Source organism: Monopterus albus, unplaced genomic scaffold (assembly GCF_001952655.1).
Source record: "Monopterus albus unplaced genomic scaffold, M_albus_1.0 scaffold33.1, whole genome shotgun sequence".
Lineage (NCBI taxonomy): Eukaryota > Metazoa > Chordata > Actinopteri > Synbranchiformes > Synbranchidae > Monopterus > Monopterus albus.
The window spans coordinates 606,721-624,621 of record NW_018127913.1 but is presented as its reverse complement, the minus strand read 5'-3'; the positions used below and the strand labels follow the sequence as shown (position 1 = coordinate 624,621).

At 40.7% G+C, this 17,901-nt stretch overlaps 2 protein-coding genes across 5 annotated transcripts in view; both read right to left on the bottom strand.

The window, feature by feature from the left end:
- Positions 1–1,740: 1,740 nt before the first annotated feature.
- On the bottom strand, positions 1,741–8,974 carry LOC109958550 (riboflavin transporter 2-like). 4 transcript variants are annotated; one of them, XM_020597267.1, is made up of 4 exons: positions 8,805–8,974; positions 3,646–4,735; positions 3,331–3,454; positions 1,741–2,633 (listed from the first exon to the last, which is right to left on the bottom strand). In XM_020597267.1, exons 2-4 carry the CDS (start codon positions 4,671–4,673, stop codon positions 2,421–2,423), a joined length of 1,365 nt encoding a protein of 454 aa, XP_020452923.1. In that variant the 5' UTR covers positions 4,674–4,735; positions 8,805–8,974; the 3' UTR covers positions 1,741–2,420. The 4 variants fall into 4 exon arrangements, with proteins under 4 accessions (XP_020452923.1, XP_020452921.1, XP_020452924.1 ...); XM_020597265.1 differs by having other exon boundaries at positions 3,646–4,711; positions 8,805–8,973; XM_020597268.1 differs by lacking the exon at positions 8,805–8,974 and adding an exon at positions 6,524–7,207 and having other exon boundaries at positions 3,646–4,711.
- Positions 8,975–11,672: 2,698 nt separating this feature from the next.
- The window catches only part of LOC109958524 (plectin-like), a 151,140-nt gene continuing 144,911 nt past the window's right edge, over positions 11,673–17,901 (bottom strand). Inside the window, exons 58-75 of the mRNA XM_020597238.1 lie at positions 17,682–17,837; positions 17,359–17,565; positions 17,113–17,232; positions 16,864–17,033; positions 16,612–16,771; positions 16,052–16,246; positions 15,637–15,762; positions 15,129–15,272; positions 14,734–14,922; positions 14,508–14,622; positions 14,176–14,342; positions 13,869–14,031; positions 13,555–13,709; positions 13,397–13,471; positions 13,161–13,278; positions 12,496–12,644; positions 11,932–12,052; positions 11,673–11,817 (exon numbers count right to left, since the gene is read on the bottom strand). Of these exons, the coding sequence (XP_020452894.1) occupies positions 11,792–11,817; positions 11,932–12,052; positions 12,496–12,644; positions 13,161–13,278; positions 13,397–13,471; positions 13,555–13,709; positions 13,869–14,031; positions 14,176–14,342; positions 14,508–14,622; positions 14,734–14,922; positions 15,129–15,272; positions 15,637–15,762; positions 16,052–16,246; positions 16,612–16,771; positions 16,864–17,033; positions 17,113–17,232; positions 17,359–17,565; positions 17,682–17,837 (2,556 nt within the window). The 3' untranslated portion in view covers positions 11,673–11,791. The remainder of the gene's footprint in view (positions 11,818–11,931; positions 12,053–12,495; positions 12,645–13,160; positions 13,279–13,396; positions 13,472–13,554; positions 13,710–13,868; positions 14,032–14,175; positions 14,343–14,507; positions 14,623–14,733; positions 14,923–15,128; positions 15,273–15,636; positions 15,763–16,051; positions 16,247–16,611; positions 16,772–16,863; positions 17,034–17,112; positions 17,233–17,358; positions 17,566–17,681; positions 17,838–17,901) is intronic.

Genomic DNA, 17,901 nt, shown 5'->3' with positions numbered 1-17,901 from the left:
ACAGAGAAACCGGTCTATAATTTGTGAAGTTGTGCTTATCACCAGCTTTGTACAGTGGAATGACCTTTGCTATTTTCATATTATTGGGGAACTGCCCAAGTTGAAACGACACGTTAAAAATATGGGTTAATGGTTTGCATATCCCCTCAATTACCCATTTAACAGTTGTCATAGTGATACCATCACTATCACTAGATGTTTTGTTACCACATTTATTCACCATCTCTATAATTTCCTTTTCAACTATGGGCTTCAGAAACATAGAACTCATGTTCCTTTCGATTGTATTATTATTTATAGTGACGGATATCAATATACCTGCGTGTTTCTTCATACAACTGAGGGTCCAGCGACCCCTTCATACTCTTCTTGTCTCGGCATACTGGTCCTCGGCGTGCTGGTCATAGGTCCTGGATTCTGGTTCCGAGGTCGGGTCACTAGTAAGTCATACCACAGGAACGCGATGTCTCCCCTCGCCCTGGCCTCCCTTAACCTCAGCATCAACTCCCTTCTTCTGCAGCAGAGGTAGACACTCAACACAGTGGAGAGGAAGAATGACCACGTGCATCTTACCCATTTTTCCAAACACTCTGTGTTTTTGTACATAAATATATGTTTATTGTTTAGTTTTTTTTATATTATTGGACCAGTGTCAGTAGTAGGTTCAAGTTCAGTGAATGAGACAAATATTTTCTTCTTGCTGTATTGTGTACTTTACTTATTTATTAACTTTATTTCAAGTTATTATTTCAAGTTTAAAGTAGTATTCACTGAACTTGAACCTACTACTGACACTGGTCCAATAATATAAAAAAAACTGGGGGTGGCTGTGGCTTACGAGGTAGGGCAGTCGTCTTCCAACCAGCAAGTTGGTGGTTCGACTCCCGGTCTCCCCGCATGCCTAAGTGTCCCTGAGCAAGACACTGAACCCCAAATTGCTCCCAGTGGTTCGACTGGCGCCAGTGTGCGGCAGCCTCTCGTCATCGGTGTGTGTGAATGGGTGAATGGTGTATGATCTCCTGTAAAGCGCTTTGGCCAGTGCAACACACTGTGAGAAAGCGCTATATAAATACAGTCCATTTACCATTCTTCTCTTCCTCACAGACTCGGTGTAATCTTCATTTATAAAAATATTAGATCCTTTAAGCTTCTTTGCTTGTTGCAGTATGTGTGCCTTATCTTTCTCTTTCATCAACTTTACCATCACCGCCCTCGGTCCCCGATCAGAAGGTTTCCCAACTCTGTGAGCCCGCTCCATCTCAATTTCTCAATTTCTTGCATTTTTCAGCAGTTCATCATATAAACTATAGCAAGAAAGTGTGCATTTATTATCAGGACCAAAAAAAATCTTCTTTGATTAAGGGTTGAGAAACAATTGAGAAACATTATTAATGGGTACAAAAGAAAGACAATATCTATGATAAATTATTATGTTACAAATTGTCATATGAGGTATTACAGACTGTAGCAGGACGAAGAGAGGAAAGGACTGTGTGGAGGGATGAATTGTTTGTTTCTTTAATCTCTTTCTTATTTGTCTTTTTCCTTTACTTTTTCATATAATCTCTGTTTCATTCTGAATTAATATGCACTTGTCCTATTCTGTGTGGTGTGAAAAATTATAAAAATAAAAAAAGTAAAATATAATAATTTTAAATATATTATTTATTAAGTGATATTTTAAAAAGTACCTTGCACTCCTGTGAAAACACTAGTTGACTGCACAGGAGTATGTGGGTGGGATGGTATTTTTGTCTTTGGTGCACAAAATGTTCTTTTTCACTTCACTTTTCCAGAACACACTGCCTGTAACGTCTGGCTGAAAAATAGATGTCTCCCCCTCCTGCCATATCTGTCACTGACCCTGCTCCATCTGGATTTGCTTAAGGGAATGTTTAAGATGGTCTGCAGTGCAAGGCACTTATTTAGAAAGCAAATGTTTTATTTGGTATTGTTCAACAGTTTTCCACTCCAGTACCATATGCAAAGCAAGTAACATGTTAAACAACTATGTTCATCCAAAGAAAACAGAGCATACATTTTACAGGCCAATATTAATTAAGGCACATTTAAAACCAGAAGGTTCTTGTAAAAGCAACATCTGTCACTAATACTTTCACATTGTTTTAACAATTCAAGTAAAAAGGCTTTGACCTGTGGATTGAGACAGACGTGCACTATTTAGTGGTCTTGTGTGATCTGAGACACTGACAATGTAGACATTCTTTCAGCTCCCTGTAAAACTCACACCATAAGTCAATAAATACAGATATCTGCACAAAGCATACAATACACATGTATCATCTTGTTCTCGTTCAACAAGTTGGAATATGTAACCACAATAAGTTCACTGCCAATAAAAGTACAGTTTGCATTTTAGCGTTTTATATAGAAGTGTCTAACTTAAACAGGTTTATTGTCTACATTGGACATGTTGTGTTGCAAGGATCACCTGATCTGAACAGACTAGAGTTACTGGCCAACGGGAACATGGATATAGCACCAACCATGGAACCCAGCTGCACTACTGCTCCACACCACACCAGGGCACTGTAGCCCTCGTCCCTCAGAATCAACCCAATGATGACCTTGACGTAGGACAGAGACAGTACAAACAGGATCCAGACCAGCACCTGTAGAAGAGATAAAGTTGAATATTATACATCTGAATAAATAGTTTGTGCTTTAAACATCTTCTATTGTAACTAGATTTTTAACTGTATTTCACAAAACAACAGCCATCAACAACAGAGAAGGAAAAAATATATAGACTTATAAGGGAACAAACTCAAATGTTAGGCCAAAAGACCAAAGGATGAGACATATTATATATTTCCTACTTTTTTAAAAGCTGATTTTTGTGCTAAAAATCTTTATTTTGAAAGGATGTGTAAGCCCACTGACACTATAGCAGTTACATAGAAATATGGTGTTTATTCAGTTCTTATTGGTGACAAAGCCCAGTGCTAGCAGATACAGGGTGACAACGCAATGTAATCCTGCTTAAGGTGAATCATTATCTCTAGGACAGTAAAAGACTCCTTCAGGGGAACTAGAGGAGTGTTCATAAATATTGTACAGACATGGTCTGAAAGTATGGTCTCCATCAAATCAGACAGGACTGAGTTTGTGACTTAATTCTTAAGGCTGACAATCACATTACACTCCCAAATCATGAGAAATCTGGACATAGGCACAATAAATGGGGTGCACTTTCATTCCTTTGTAAGGTCTAGCATCGGTTTACAACACAGAACATGTGATCCAAATTATGTAGTACAATCTAAAGAAAACAGCTTTATGTCCCAGTTCACTAGAAGAAAGTCTTACTATGACTACAGTTCCATATGCACTATGGACCAAAAGGGGGCAGGGACTCAGAGCAGCCATGGCCATTATGTAGGCTCCAAATCCAGTCCCAAACATTGTCAAGCAACCCATGAGGCTGGGTGACCTGGAAAAAAAGGTTGAGAAATGTCTCTTACACTTCATAAAAGACACAAATATGACAGTTTAAATTCACTCAGTACTCACTCTCTTTTACTATAGTTTTTTTTTTATATATTATAGGAAGAGTCTAAAAACCGTTTTATGTAGCCTATAATGGGCCTTTGAGTAAAGATGTGACTCCATGATCATTCTTACCTAAAAGGCATAAACATGGCAATGAAGCAAGCGACTGGGGCTGCCATAGTGGCAGCTAGATGGTAGGCCTGGTTCCCATAAGGCAGACAGGAGTAGGACTGCACCGAGGGCAGCACTGCATTGGTCAGAGCATTAACCCAAGCCAGCACAACAAAGATGAACACCACCTCAAGATTGCTGTATGTTCCCCTCCCAAAAGCGCTCCTGGGTTCTCTGCCACTTGACTCCTGAGGACTGATCATTGGCTTCTGCTCTGGTGTCTGCTCATGCAAAGACAGGCCTTGCTCTCTCTTCTCAGGGACCAGATCACCACTGAAGTACAAGTCATTCTTCCTCTCTCGAGCCACAGCTGGGTGATGGTTAAGTAGGATGAAAGCTACCAGGCACACGGCCATCATAGCACTGAGAAACACAAAGAAGACTTGGGCAGAGAATTTAGCTGGCTGGTAGACAGCTTTTAGCTCTGGACTGGCAACCATAGTGGAATTATCAGCTGTGTTGTTGGCTGCACCTGCCAATGTAGCATTCTGACAGTGCGCTACACCAACACCTTGTATCAGAGCCACCAGTGCAGGCACCAGCCCACTGAGACCTTCACCTACAAAGTATGTCGTGAGGTACTGTGGACGTAGCCGCATCATGAAAGGCAGAAAGGTAACAGAGGAGGTGCAGTCTACTACAGAGAGCAGGAAGCTTAATACCAGCAGGGGCACACTGTGCAGAGAGCCCCCTACTGTCACCCTGTGCCTCCAGAAGAAAGCCAGCAAAGACGTAGCAATGACCCCCAACCCCACAATACAGTAGATGACAGGACGCTCATCCAACACCCCTGGGCGGAAGCGATGCATCAGGGTGATGAAGAGAGGGCCTATGTTGGCCATCTGGATGAGGACTGTCAGGTAGGAGGGCAAGTACCAGCCCTCTGGGATCGCTGTTACAATCAGGGGAAGCTCCACCCACATCCCATTAATGGCCACCCAGGAGCCCATTCCAAACAGGCACGCCAGTATGTGAGTCAGGAGTGACATGATGGATACAGGAGTGAGAAGATGTCGATATACAAAATCTGAAATACAAACACAACACAGACCTTCTTTTTATTAGAACATGAACAATCTATAGAATACATTTTGGCATAAAAACATATTTAAAAATGAAATTTCAGTCTGTTATTTTACCATAACTGTGATATGATCTTTTCAGTTTCATCTAACCAAATTATAAGGATAATTACCTTTATTTTATGTTACACACAAGGAATTTGTTTGCAGTACAGAACTGAGGCAGCCATCTGCGGCACCAACTCAAATAATGGCTCAAACCATCGAGACCAACTTGAGGGTTCAGTGTCTTGCCCATGGACACTTCGACTGCAGGCAGAGGGCACCAATATTCAAGCCCCCAACCCTCCGGTTGGGAGACGACTGCTCTACCCACTGAACCACAGTCGCCCCCCGATGTATTATGGATATGTTAAAACACCCACATTTCATAGGTCAATGTAGTGGAGTAAAAAGTATAATTTTTGTCTCTAAAATGTCATGAAGTAAAACTATTAAGTAGAACAAGATGAAAATATTCAAGTAAAATACAGATACCTCAAAATTGCACTTAAATACAGTATTTGAGTCAAAGTGATTAGCTACTTTTGTAGAAAGAAATTCTTGATAAAATAATATAGTGCTATGTTATGTATTTGCAAAACTGTTTAAAAGATTGTTTAATCTGCTTGACCTTTATAATGGCTTGACCTGTGCACTAGAAATGCTGTGTGTCTAAGTGCAGACTCAGAACAACAGGAGGTTGTGCAGATGCAGACTGAGACTGTCTGCAAGAAGAGTTGTGAGGGTATAAGGTCTTATTGTTTTGGCTAAATATTATCAACATTTATCAACATTATATGAAATGCTTAGCCTTCTATAATCAATATTAAAATCTGCATTAGCAAATATATCTACATGTTTATTTTAGTATCACATGCTTTATAATTTCCTTTTGTTTTAACCAGTTCACTTGTCTTTAAGAATATAGGAGACATGTGTAGGCTGTAAGGATCAAACAGGAACAAGACCAGGTTTTATTGCAACGGTGCCGGTGTTCTGTCAGATTTTGCTACCTTGTCGAGATATACTACCTTGTTGCAAAATCTATGGACTGACTAACCCCGCCCCAATCCATCCCCCTAACCCTAAACACTTTGTGAACGGTGGGTAGCACGTCTTGATGGGTAGCAAAATCTGACAGAACACCGGTCACAAGAGTTGAGCCGGAGATACTGGACTGAAACACCACCGAGGGGGATAAATATCTCCGGCTCAACACCAGTCAGTCAGAACTGATGAAGCCTCTTGGATGAGAGGTGAAATGTCTTCGACCTAGAAATCTAGTCCAGTTGATTTTTTCACTAGTATGGGGCTAGCCCAACCGAGGGGATATAATGTATAGGCCTGGTGGGTTCAGGGTCTTTCATCTTACATCTGCCTGCGTGCAGTTTGGAGGTGCAAGATACTTGAGCGTGTAATGTTAATTTTACCTGTGATCCTTTGACCATTGTGATCAGAATGTTTTTATATTATGTCAGCGGGTAGTGTGTATGTATATCCCCCCTCTCTCCCTTTGCATCTTACACACGCAGTACCCACTCAGTGTTGCTAACTCCTCAGTAAGGAAAGTAGCTATTGGCTGTCAAAGTCGCTAAATGGCGTCATCGCTTTCTTCTGTTGATTCTTGGTTTGCTTGTTTTTTATTTTGCCATTGAAATAGGCCATCACTTCTCAAAATAACTTCATGACTTTAATACTTTGTCTAGACCCACATTACATAAATCTATTTTGTCCTGTATTGGTAAATGCTAGAATATCAAATTTAATCAATTCACCCTCCTCTTTTATCCGGGCTCAGCGGCGGCTTTGCGCATGCGCGATTCGTTAGTAGTCTTGCCGCGGGGCGGAGTGGGTCTCTGCTCTGACTGCAGCTGGAACTGCTGCGCGAGGCTACTGTGAAAGTTTTCGGACGGAGGAGGGGCTCACGGAGGCACCTGCTGCACGTTGAGGACAGTAAATGCAGAGTGATACGTGCTTTCACGTCAGTCTCCAAAACACCAGAAAAGTCTCCAGTTACACCAGAAAAAGTCGTTAGATTTGTCGCTAGTCGCTTTTGACAAAAAAAGTCGCTAAGAGGATTTGGAAAGTCGCCAAGTTGGCAACACTGATTCCACTTCCGTATCTCTGCTGCACATGACAGGGGCGGGACTGCACAAGCGCATGTGTCCTCTGCCTCCATAACACTTCAGTTTCTATTGGAGGGTGGTTTCAAAATCAGTCAGCCATGTGCTGCCTCTTTGTGCTTGGGAGCTCAGCAATAGGAGGGGTGGGGGTGAAAGGGGGAGGTCTCATTTGGAATAGCTCCTCCTCTTTGTTTCCTACCCAACATGCTACTGTACGTTGAGGTCTGCCTTCTTTTAAACGCACAGGCTGCAGTGTGAGTAAGAAGTAGGACACTGTTTATAACGTCATTACCACTAGAGTTGAATTTACCTATATGTTAGAAAGTGTTAACACTGAACCCCCCCCCCGTTATGCTCTCCCAGCCTGAGTTGATTTCTGGTCTGCTGAGCCTCACGGGGCTCTCTCTGTACCAGCTGGTCTTCTGCATAAGCCAGCTTGTTGCATTTACTTTGCAGTTCTAGCTTGTCAGTCTTATGTGGTGTGTATACAGTAAGGTAACTCATCCGTAAAGACCCGTCTGTCAAGAACATTTGGCACAGATCTCAGTGGTATTCTCAAGCATGTCATTAGGTCAAGATTAAGGAAAAGCTATTTCCCTTAACAGCTTCTGAAGGCCCTACTGCCATCTCTGTAGGACAGTATGATTTGGTTACTAAAGTCCACAGTAGCAAGAAGTGAAAACCAAGAAGCCACCAGGAATCAGACTTTACTTCATAATTTGACTTTACTGCATTTTACAGGCAAATATTGAACGTTTTACTCCACTATATTTATTTAATTACTTCAGTTACTAGTTACTTTTTAGAACCAGATTAATACAAAAAATACAGTAAGATTTTATTGATCCCTGGTGGGAAATTCACAAGCTATCCAGCAGTAATTCAAATTAAATGCATATATGCTAATTAAAAACTATCTCCCCTTTACCATTTGCAACATTAAATGTGATGCACACAATAATGCATCAGCAATTAAAATACAATAACAATATTACATACAGGAATGTGAAATGTGGCATTTTGCATGAGGAGTAGGTTTATTTTTAGTACTTTAAGTATGTTTTGATGCTAATACTTTTGTAGTTTTACTTAAGTAACATTCTGATTTATTACACAGTATTTTTACACTGTGGTATTGCTTTTACTTGCATAACGGATCTGATTACCTCTTCCACCACCGATGGATGGAACCAGAATCAGCTTTATTGGATACGTTTGTTCAATACACAAGGGATTTGACTCTGGTTTCTCCCATTGTGCTAGTACTGCTCATTTGTCAGTCACTGTCTATGTAGACTGACAAATGTCTTGTCTTGTCTTGTCTTGTCTTGTCATTCACATCCCCTTCGGTTTGAATTGTAAGAACCTTGATGATCTTTTACATTTTCATCTAGCACAATCATCAGGTCAAAATAGACATTTTGAACAAACATTTCCTATCTATGTTAAACTAAACTGACTTATGGAGACAACACATATCTAAAACATTAAAATAAACAAAGATGCCCTTCTGCAATCTGAAATGAAACTGTGAGAACATAGACAGTCAAACCTTTTATCAAGGTTGCCAGCTGCATATAAGAGAACTGCCTGAACCAGGTTGACAAGTGCAGGAATAATCATGTTATACAGCAGACTACTACAGCGCAGTATGTAAATAAAATCAAATCATGCAAGATAAAGTACTATGGTTAAAATGCATTAAAATGTCATAATGCCCCTTTCATCCTACACTATACTATTGTAGAGTAGCATTAAAAATATACTACAGCATGTGGCAGAGTTGCACATACACAAATGCACATTTAATAAACCAGATCATTACCATGAGACATTTTCCCCTCATTATAACATTACACAACCAAGCACATAACACCATGAATTATCAGAACTTTTAAAATAACATCAATTCATCATTTACAGTTACACCTACCTGCTCGTGCTGGTGATGTGTGTGTGTGTGTGTGTGCCAATGGTTATTCTGCTCAGATGTCGAACATCACAATGGCCTCCTGATGTTTCTGTCTGTAAAGCATGCTTGCACATTGAACTAAGTGCCTTGTACTTTACCAGTCTGGAAGTCTGGGCTTTGTGTCATGTGACTGCTGAGGGCTGAGCCTAGGGTTCTGTTTGGGAACCAAAGTCTTCAGAGGCAGGGGTGGGTGGAGGAAGGGAACACAATGAAATAGGGCAGGAAAGAAAGGAGAGAGAGGGTGAGAGGTGAAAGGGAGCACTGGGGTAACAGTAGATGACAGGAAAGGACTGAATCTGGTACATGAACATGAAGGTACAGCTTAGCCAACCATAAGATGACTTTGAACAGCTTTGAGTGGGTGTTTAGTCAAGGGTCATCTGCGACCCTTGTTGGGATAAGCACTATAGATAATGGATGGATGCTTAGTCAAGGTCAGGTTGGCTTTTGTTCAGCACAAATTCCAGCACAAGTGAATGACCCCTGTTGAGCACTAACTTCACTCAAGAGCTCTTGCACCGCCCTTTGTCCTGATTGGTTCAGGCACTACATCTTCCCTTCCTGAATAATTACAACAAAATTCTTTGCTGTCTAATGACAGTGTTATGAAGCTAATTATTATTATTATTATTATTATTGTGAGCCAAAGATGCTGCTATCCAGTCACAGGATAGTGTTATTTTGATAAAACCTTAGGACTGTGTAGGGTACTCCTGTGTCCTGGAGCCATGAAGACTGCTTGTGTAGTAAGTACAATAATCTGCTTTCTTTCTCAAATCTGCTGGGGCCCTGTGTTTCAACAACTATGTCTGTGTTGTTGGTACTGCATGTCCCTTGCAAGTGTGTGTGAAAGATTCATTTGTTAAACATCAGCAGGAGGGCAGCCTGAGCTGGAGGTCTCCTGATACAGTTTCTCCCATTGAGGATGTATCATTACAGACAATAACAAAAGGCATGTACATCTAACCTTTATCCTCATTCTGTTGTCATGGGGACAGGTGATGCATTCTTTCAGCTTCATATGAACGCTTGTACCGTAATGTCTAACATGACACATTCAACTTTATATTAACAGAACTCATTTAATTACATCTTCTGGAAACATAATGTCATCAAACTTTGATCTTTTAGATTCTAATCTTTACACTGTCATCAACTCATCCATAGTGTTTGATTTCAGTCAAAACAGCACATGAATGCGGCATTGTATACTATTAATGGGCTTGGCAAATATTTTCATTTTTATTACAAAATGTATTTTTATACAAGAGGACATGAAATTATTAATGACATTCATCTACAGTTTCCCTAAATTAGACATCAGAATGAGTGCTGGGTATAGAAATTTTACAGTACAGAAAGATCAGGGTGCATAGCAATAGAATAGCAATAGTACAGTAAATTGTCAACCTTCTCCAAACATCAACACATTTAGGCCAAGTGGAAAAGTTACTTTCTCATATAAAAACAAATTTGACTTAAAAAAAAAAGTCTCCTGACAACTGCATAGACCAATTCGATATTCAAGCTATTGTCTTCAACCTCAGGTAGATTTTCTACAAAGAAATGCAGTAACTTTACATTGTTGATAACATATTGGCAAATATTTAATGCTCTATAATAAATCCAAAGTAAAAGCCGGGGCACAGGACAACACTGAAAGCCTGTGTAGTAGAATGATGGTGAAGCTGCAGTTGCTTTGCTCTCAGGATAAATGTGTTTCGCTATTTTTGCTAAAATAATGCATGTTCTTATTTTGGAAGAAAAACCTTAACCTAAACGCCTTAGAGAGGAGAGTAATAAAATTAAGACAGTTGTATGAATTTCTGGGTGAACTGGAGATCAGAGGGGAAAAAACATACAGTACTGTACATTCATGAAACAGAAATGTAAAAAATCTTCACTTCTATTATGTCAGTATTTCTCTATATCATGACAACTGCCAAATCTCCTACTTAGCAAAACAGCCTATCTACAGAATTTGGACACAGAAAAGTGCATTTTTATGAAAAAAAAATGTGCTAGAGGGAACTTTGTTGGAAGTACAGTGTTATAAAAAAACGACATACAGTATCTACTTTTTCACAGTAATGTTCCATAGAAATCCATACATCCAGAGCAAAACCAATCCTGAGAAAAAAATCTCTACATATCAACAATGACCTGTTGTACTTCAGTGCACTGCTCATTACACAGTCTCCAGTGTTTAAAACATCCTTTCAATAAAGAACAATAAAAATACATAATTACTGTACTTGGCATGGTGTCAAAAATGGCTAAAAAAAACGGTGTGGCCCTGCCAACAATGGTATCATCATGGAATGAAATATAAACAAAAAAATAATACCACACATTTGAAGGACAGCATACTCTACCCTTCACATAGTTATGGTTTTGGTATATGTGTTTTTGGATGCTCACTCAAACAGTGCAACCCCTCCACATACCAGATACAGCTGTATTCTAGCTGTATGCCACTAATCACATCACATTACTGCTTGTGACAGAGCATTACTCTCAGGTTCTGGTAGTGTCTGACTTTACTCTTCTTTACAACCACAAAAGAAGAACAAGCTGGAAAAAATAAGCTGATTTAAGCAAGGCTATCATGCAAGTCATATCCATGCAGAACCTTTCAGTTCCTACTCTCTTCATAATAAGATGCTACTGTATGAAATGCAAAAGAAGGCAAAAAAGTATTTTTGTATCAGACTGACATCCTCATCCTCCACACACAAGCTTCAGAGATTTCTAAAATCTAAAGACCCTTTAGCATCACCTCTTTACTTCCCCATCAGTGTCTGTTTTTTAAATGTGACTGATGCTCTGTTTTTTTTTTTTTTTGGCCACTCCCCCACTTTGCTTCTGCTTATCACTGCTTCAAGGCCCTGAGGCTGTGTTTGGGTTCAGCACTGCAGCACACACATGGCTCTCAGAGGCAGAGGTATTCATGTGGGTAATCTCTCTGTTTCATCTACAGGGTGCAAAAGAATGAAAAGAGACAGGGGGCGGTTAATGCATGTGTGTGTGGCCAGTGAAAATTGTAATTCTGCAGTTTTCCTTAAAAATAATAGACTGATTGTCTAACCTGGTGGTGAAGGAGAGCTGTCCTCCCCTGTTGTAACAAACTGTAGATCAGATCCCAAAGCAGCGATGGAGCTCCTGGGACGGATGCACCGGTCACCTGAGAAACTTCTGCGAAGTAATGCCTGAAATAAGACGTTAAATCTAATTAGAGTACAATAGCTCAGTGGTGAACTATCTCAAAGTGCTTATGGAAAGTGCTCATCAAAAACATATTAAAGAAAACTCAATTTAAAGTATAAATTCAGCATACACGATAAGATTCCACATTTTGAATAGTTAAGCAAACACAAAGTTGAATTTCACAGTTAGAAAAGTGGAAATTGATGAAATTGAAGATGTGTCTTCCTTGTCACTTATATGAACTGTATACATGTACAAATATGCTGACTCAACATACATTGTGAGAAACAGTGCAGCACAGTAAAGATTACAAATCTTCTCAAAGATGGTCTGTGGTTACAGACACAGAACTAGTGCAGTCATGATATTTTGCCACCTGTAGCACCTAGATAAACTGATTTTAAAAACTGGATGTTGCTGTGGCCAGTTATAACATGAGCCTTACAGCCTTGCGTGTCAAGGGGCTGGTGGGGGCTGAGGCACTGCTGTAGAGGCTGAGGCTTGAGTTGGACCTGCTGACAGTCAAACCCTTGGAGGTGCTTCCTGTAGGAGATAAGTACTTCTCTTTGATCTTCAGGTTGGTTCGACCTTTAACTGTTGGTGACACAGCAGATGGGTTGAAGAGAATACTGTACAAAAATGTGTAGTTTATATTAACAACACAGATGCAGTATGTATAAATTACCAACATGTGGTTGCCAGTACTAATCTGTAAATGGTGAGCTTTATAATGGACAAATCACTAGGAGGTTAAAACTTATATTGCAGCGGTGGAACATGCTGACATGTACAATAGATGCATGTGCTACAGGAGTTTGATGGTGTAAAAATGCAAAGAGATAAAATAAAACCAACAAATAACGTTAGTTAAGAATATGCTATAGGTTAGTGTGACATCACAGAACAAACAGAATCTACGATCTAAGCTGGATGGTCTGTTGTACATAACACATTTATCTGGTGTTAGAAAAACTTTCACCTGAGACCAGTAATATATTCATGATATTAATGGCTGAATTTTTGGTGCAAGCATGTATCACTTTGATTCCTGCTAGGTGCTGAACAGTACAGTTTGAAGGAATGTTTGGAACTTTGGAGATGTGCACCGACCTCTGCAGGGGTCATTCTTAACCAGAAACTCATCGAGGGCAGTCCAGCCCCCTCCCACTCTGACCATCAACGTGCTACGCAGGATACGAACCATCCGCAGCTGTTGGGAATCACCAAACTGCAGCAAGCAAATAATGTACATGTTTCAAATTATATCACAAAACACAAACTCAAAATGTTAGTTTACCTGCATGGCAGAAGAAACTTCTTTTTTTGTGTGTATAAAAAATACTCACTCTGTATCTATTAGCACTTATTTGCTCCACTTGAAACCTCTTGGGACAGCTGCACTGTGATACTTGTCGGCTCACCTAAAAAAGGCAAAACAGTGTGTCACAGTGAACACACTATGTGAATGGTTCCCACTGTTTCCTTATACACACACTGCTCTTACCTCTTCATTGATTTGATCTGCATCCAGTGCTTTCCTGTAGGGGTCCCTGCTGGGGTGGAGTGCACTCACAAACTCATAGTAATCTATAAAGCCATCATTGTTCATGTCAAAGATACTCGCCACAGCATTCATCTCCAGAGAGTTGGTGGGAAATTCTATAAGAGTGAGGTGTAAGACCAAGAAGACTGTAAACATTAACTTAATTACATATATGGCATATGTCATGAAGTAAACAAGTTTCAATGAGCTTATAAAGGTATTTCAGGCATCATGAAAAAGTGATACATAGGTGATTCACAGCGAGCAGATCTTACTGGAGGCCAGGACATAATCGACGAACTCCTTCTGGCTAATGCGTCCATCCTGGTCCCGGTCGATGCTGCGGAACACGTCTAAGATCCTTGACTTCAAATGACTAATCCACTGAATGTAACGCTTTCGCCAAATATTGAAGTCGAAGTTTGCAAATGCTTCCATCTGTGCAGATATGTAAAATGTCAGAACATCACCTCAATAAGATTCATAGAGCTAATTTTCTAATCTACAATTAAAAAGACTATTCAGTCGTTTTTGCCTGCTGATAATGACAGCAAAACCTGTTAAGTACTTTTCAGTGATAACCTCTTTGAGTGTTTTCTGGTGTTGTTCCAGATGGTTTTGTCTCGCTACCGCCAGGAGCCAAAGTTTCTGCCACTGACTGACCAGCTCACTGAGCTGTGGAGTCTGGGGGTCGAGGTGCTCCAGGGGAACAGGTACAGCAGGCTGCAGCTTCAGAGTACTCCTCCTCTCTGCATGGGGAAACAGAAACAAGGGTGTCTGCAATCAGCTCAGTCAAGTGATATCTGCTTCACACATCATTAGCTGGGAGATAGTCATCAAGCTGTCAGAGCTCATAATACAAGAACTGATCAAAATTGTCTATTTTAACAGAATGTAAACTGCACTGTTCTTACTTGTGAGTGGCCGTTTGCGGGGGGAAACTTGCTGTTTGGATATGCTCTTGTGTTTGCAGGATTTTGTCGCGTGTTCAACCTCTGGGAGCTTTTTATTCAACTCCTCCATGAACACCTGCAGAAAGGGACAATCACTGACCACTGTATTTGAGTGGAGATTATGAATTTGTCCAGAAAACATGGAACAAAGTATTTTTGGCAGTTCACAGGAAAGATAAATTTGTACCCTGTGCTGCTCAATAAGTTCTTGGTTCTGCTGTGTAGTCTGAGGCAGAGGCTCTTGGTCTCTGAGGATGAGGGTTTCCTCTGCTGAGGAGATCCAGTCCAGAAGCCTGTGGACTTCCTCTCTCTCTGTCTCCAGCTCTGCCAAGCTCGCCTGGATCTTATGTCCCTGCTGCTGAGCCCATGTCTGAACCTGATTTGGAAAACAGAGACCAGGAGGGAAATTGTGTCAGTCACATCTGGATGCCTTCTGATTATGACAATGTATTTCAGTATATGAATACATAGAGGTACTGGATACATGTGTTCCTAGCATTTGTGAACAGTTTCATTTTTAACAACTATTTAATACCTAGAAGAAACCAAATGTGCTCTTATTTATCTCTCAGGCACACTCACCTCCTCATAGCGGGTCTTAGTGACACTGATCCAAGATTTGAGGGTGATTATGGAGTCTGGGTGACAGGAAGCCAGGATCTCCTCACCCAGACACTGGATGTTCTCCAGCTCCACCGCCTGAGCCCGCAAGGCACTCAGCGACTCCTATGGAGAGCAGAGAAAAGGACTTTTCAGTGTTTTATCCATTAACACACACATGGCACTAACCACTAGCTTGGAATAATTTGAAAACCTATATTAATTTATTTTTGACATACAACTATGTAACTATTTACATACTGTATATTTGTTAAGCAGCCTTTGGCTAAACAGCTGAGTCACTTGATTCTCATAGTGCTTGCCCTTCACGTGGGTGAAATAGATTCAAGCAATGCCTTGTTTAACTGCCCTTGAGCCTTCCACTGAATCCTTATCAGCACCCACTTGTTGTTTTGTAGCAGACCCTGACCTCTAACCTCAGGATAAGACAGGGAAAAATGAATTTCCTTATAGTATTTCATGTGTGTACCTCATGTTGTTTGTGGAAAGCAAGCAAACTTTCCTCCTCCTCTGGTATCACTCCATATTTCAGTATCCTCTCATTCTCAGAGAGCCGCTCCATGAAAGAGTGGACAAGGCCATCGAACGTCTCAGCCTGACAAGAACAAAGATAGATAAGAATTGGGGAAGGCTCTATTTACAGTACATGTTAGCCCTTATGAGCTCTTCCTAACTGTCATCCCTTGTACTATGAATGTGTTTCCACATGACCAATTAGGCTTTTTCACCTGAACAAAAATAAAATTAGTGAGAAAAGTGAATATCTGCAATTGGGGAGGAAATGATGAAATTTCAAGCCACAGTATTTGGCTTAGTGACAACTTTAGTCCAAAATTCACCCTAACTGGACATTTCAGAATATACACATTTAGCTGGAAAATCACCTGCTGAAGTGCAGCTTCCAGCCTGTCTTGCTTGCTGACTGACAGTTTGCACACAGCCTCCCAGCGGCCCTCCAGTTCACCCATCTGCTCCTGCAGCCAGTGAGCATCAGCTGTGCTGCTCCTGGTCAGATCCCTCACAGAGCGCTTCAGGGTCCTAATGCATCCAGCTCGCTTGCCCAGCTCCTTTTGGAACGCCTGAGAGAAAGAAATAGCTGAGAACATGCTTTTAACCTACAGAACAGCACTGTGAAGAAGCTGCCGCAAAAATATAATATTTGAAAGGCAACCCACAGTAATTTAGTATTAATCAATGATGAGAAAATGTACCTCTGTAGACAGAAGTATTATTACTATAAGCAAATGAGATCTCTGTGGAGGCTGCACTGCAGCCTCTATTGTGAGAGTGAGTTCACCAGTTATTTAAAAAAAAAAATTCTACATAAATTATCACAAATCCTGTGTCCCTGTTGGAAATACAATGTGGCACGTATGCAGAAGCGTCATGTCCGGTGAGGTGTACATTATTAGCACAACTTTAATTTGCATGGCAGGTGTTGTACCTTGTGTTTGTCTATCAGGTTGTTGACTATGTCTTTGTCTCCACCAACAGGAACATCCTCAGCTAGTTGGGGCCCTGCTCTGTACAACCAGTCATTCAGTGCCTGGAGAGCATCAGTGAATCTGCCTGAGAACAGCAGTGCTTCCTCCAACTTGTGCTGTCTGACAGACAAAAAAAACAAAAAAATGTTTACATTTGATATTCTCTTTTATCAGTTTGTAGACATTTGGGTGCACATGTGTGTATACTGCACCTCTCCATAGACTTGCCACTGATGGTGTCCCACGTGTCTTTAAGTTCAGCCAGTAAGTTTTCCAGATGTTGTCGATCTTGGCTGGTGTGAGCTCGTTCATGCAGGCTGCGGCCACTCTTCAGTGTGGCCTCGTACATAGGTCTCTTTGACCTCAGCAGTTTCTGGAATTCCTAATTATGATATAAGGGATCAGTAAAGGCAAACACATAGTATTTAACCTATTTATGTTCATTCTGATGCCTACTGTACCTTCTGTTCAGTCAGTTGTTGTTTAATCTCCTCGTGCGACACAGCAAGCTCTTTGTGTGTGTCTAATGTCTGTTCTACTTCAGCCATCCAGTCCACTAACAAGCACCAAGATTCATTAAACTGAAATATGAGAAATAAAGACATGTTATACAAAAGCTGTGGCACAAGTCACACTGCAAGTACATGCATAGTTGGAGATAATGGTGAATATAGTTCATTTATACTGGAGTTGATATAGTGATATACCTGTTTAGCACTCTTTCTGACCTCCTCCAGCACCCGGCCTCTTTCTGAAGTACGTTGCTGTAACCTTTTGAAGCGGTCCTGGACGGTCATGATTAGGTTATGAATGACATCACAGTCCTCCTTCCTGCTCAGTTCACTTAGTCTACAGCCTGTGTTCTCCACTGTGGCCTTCTTCTCACTGTAACCATTAACCTCATTCACCAGTATCTGTACAAATGTAAGCATTTCATGAATCCAAAAGAAATACTTATTGTACATATTGTATGTAACTCTGGAACTGAAGCAGGCAAACAGAAAACTACAGCAGGGATAAAACAACCTACTCTGTGGTCCTGCAGCTGAGTACAAACTGTGTCCAGAACAAAACTAGGAGCAGGAAGAAGTCCAAGAGACTCTTCACATTTGCTCATCTTAGTGAGAAGTTCCTGGACGTTACTGTGAAATTCCTTGGCCAGACTCAGTCCCTCTGTCAGCTTAGCCTGCGGGACAAGTGTTACACTATAATATAATCATGCATTTGTATTCATGATAAAAACAAAATGG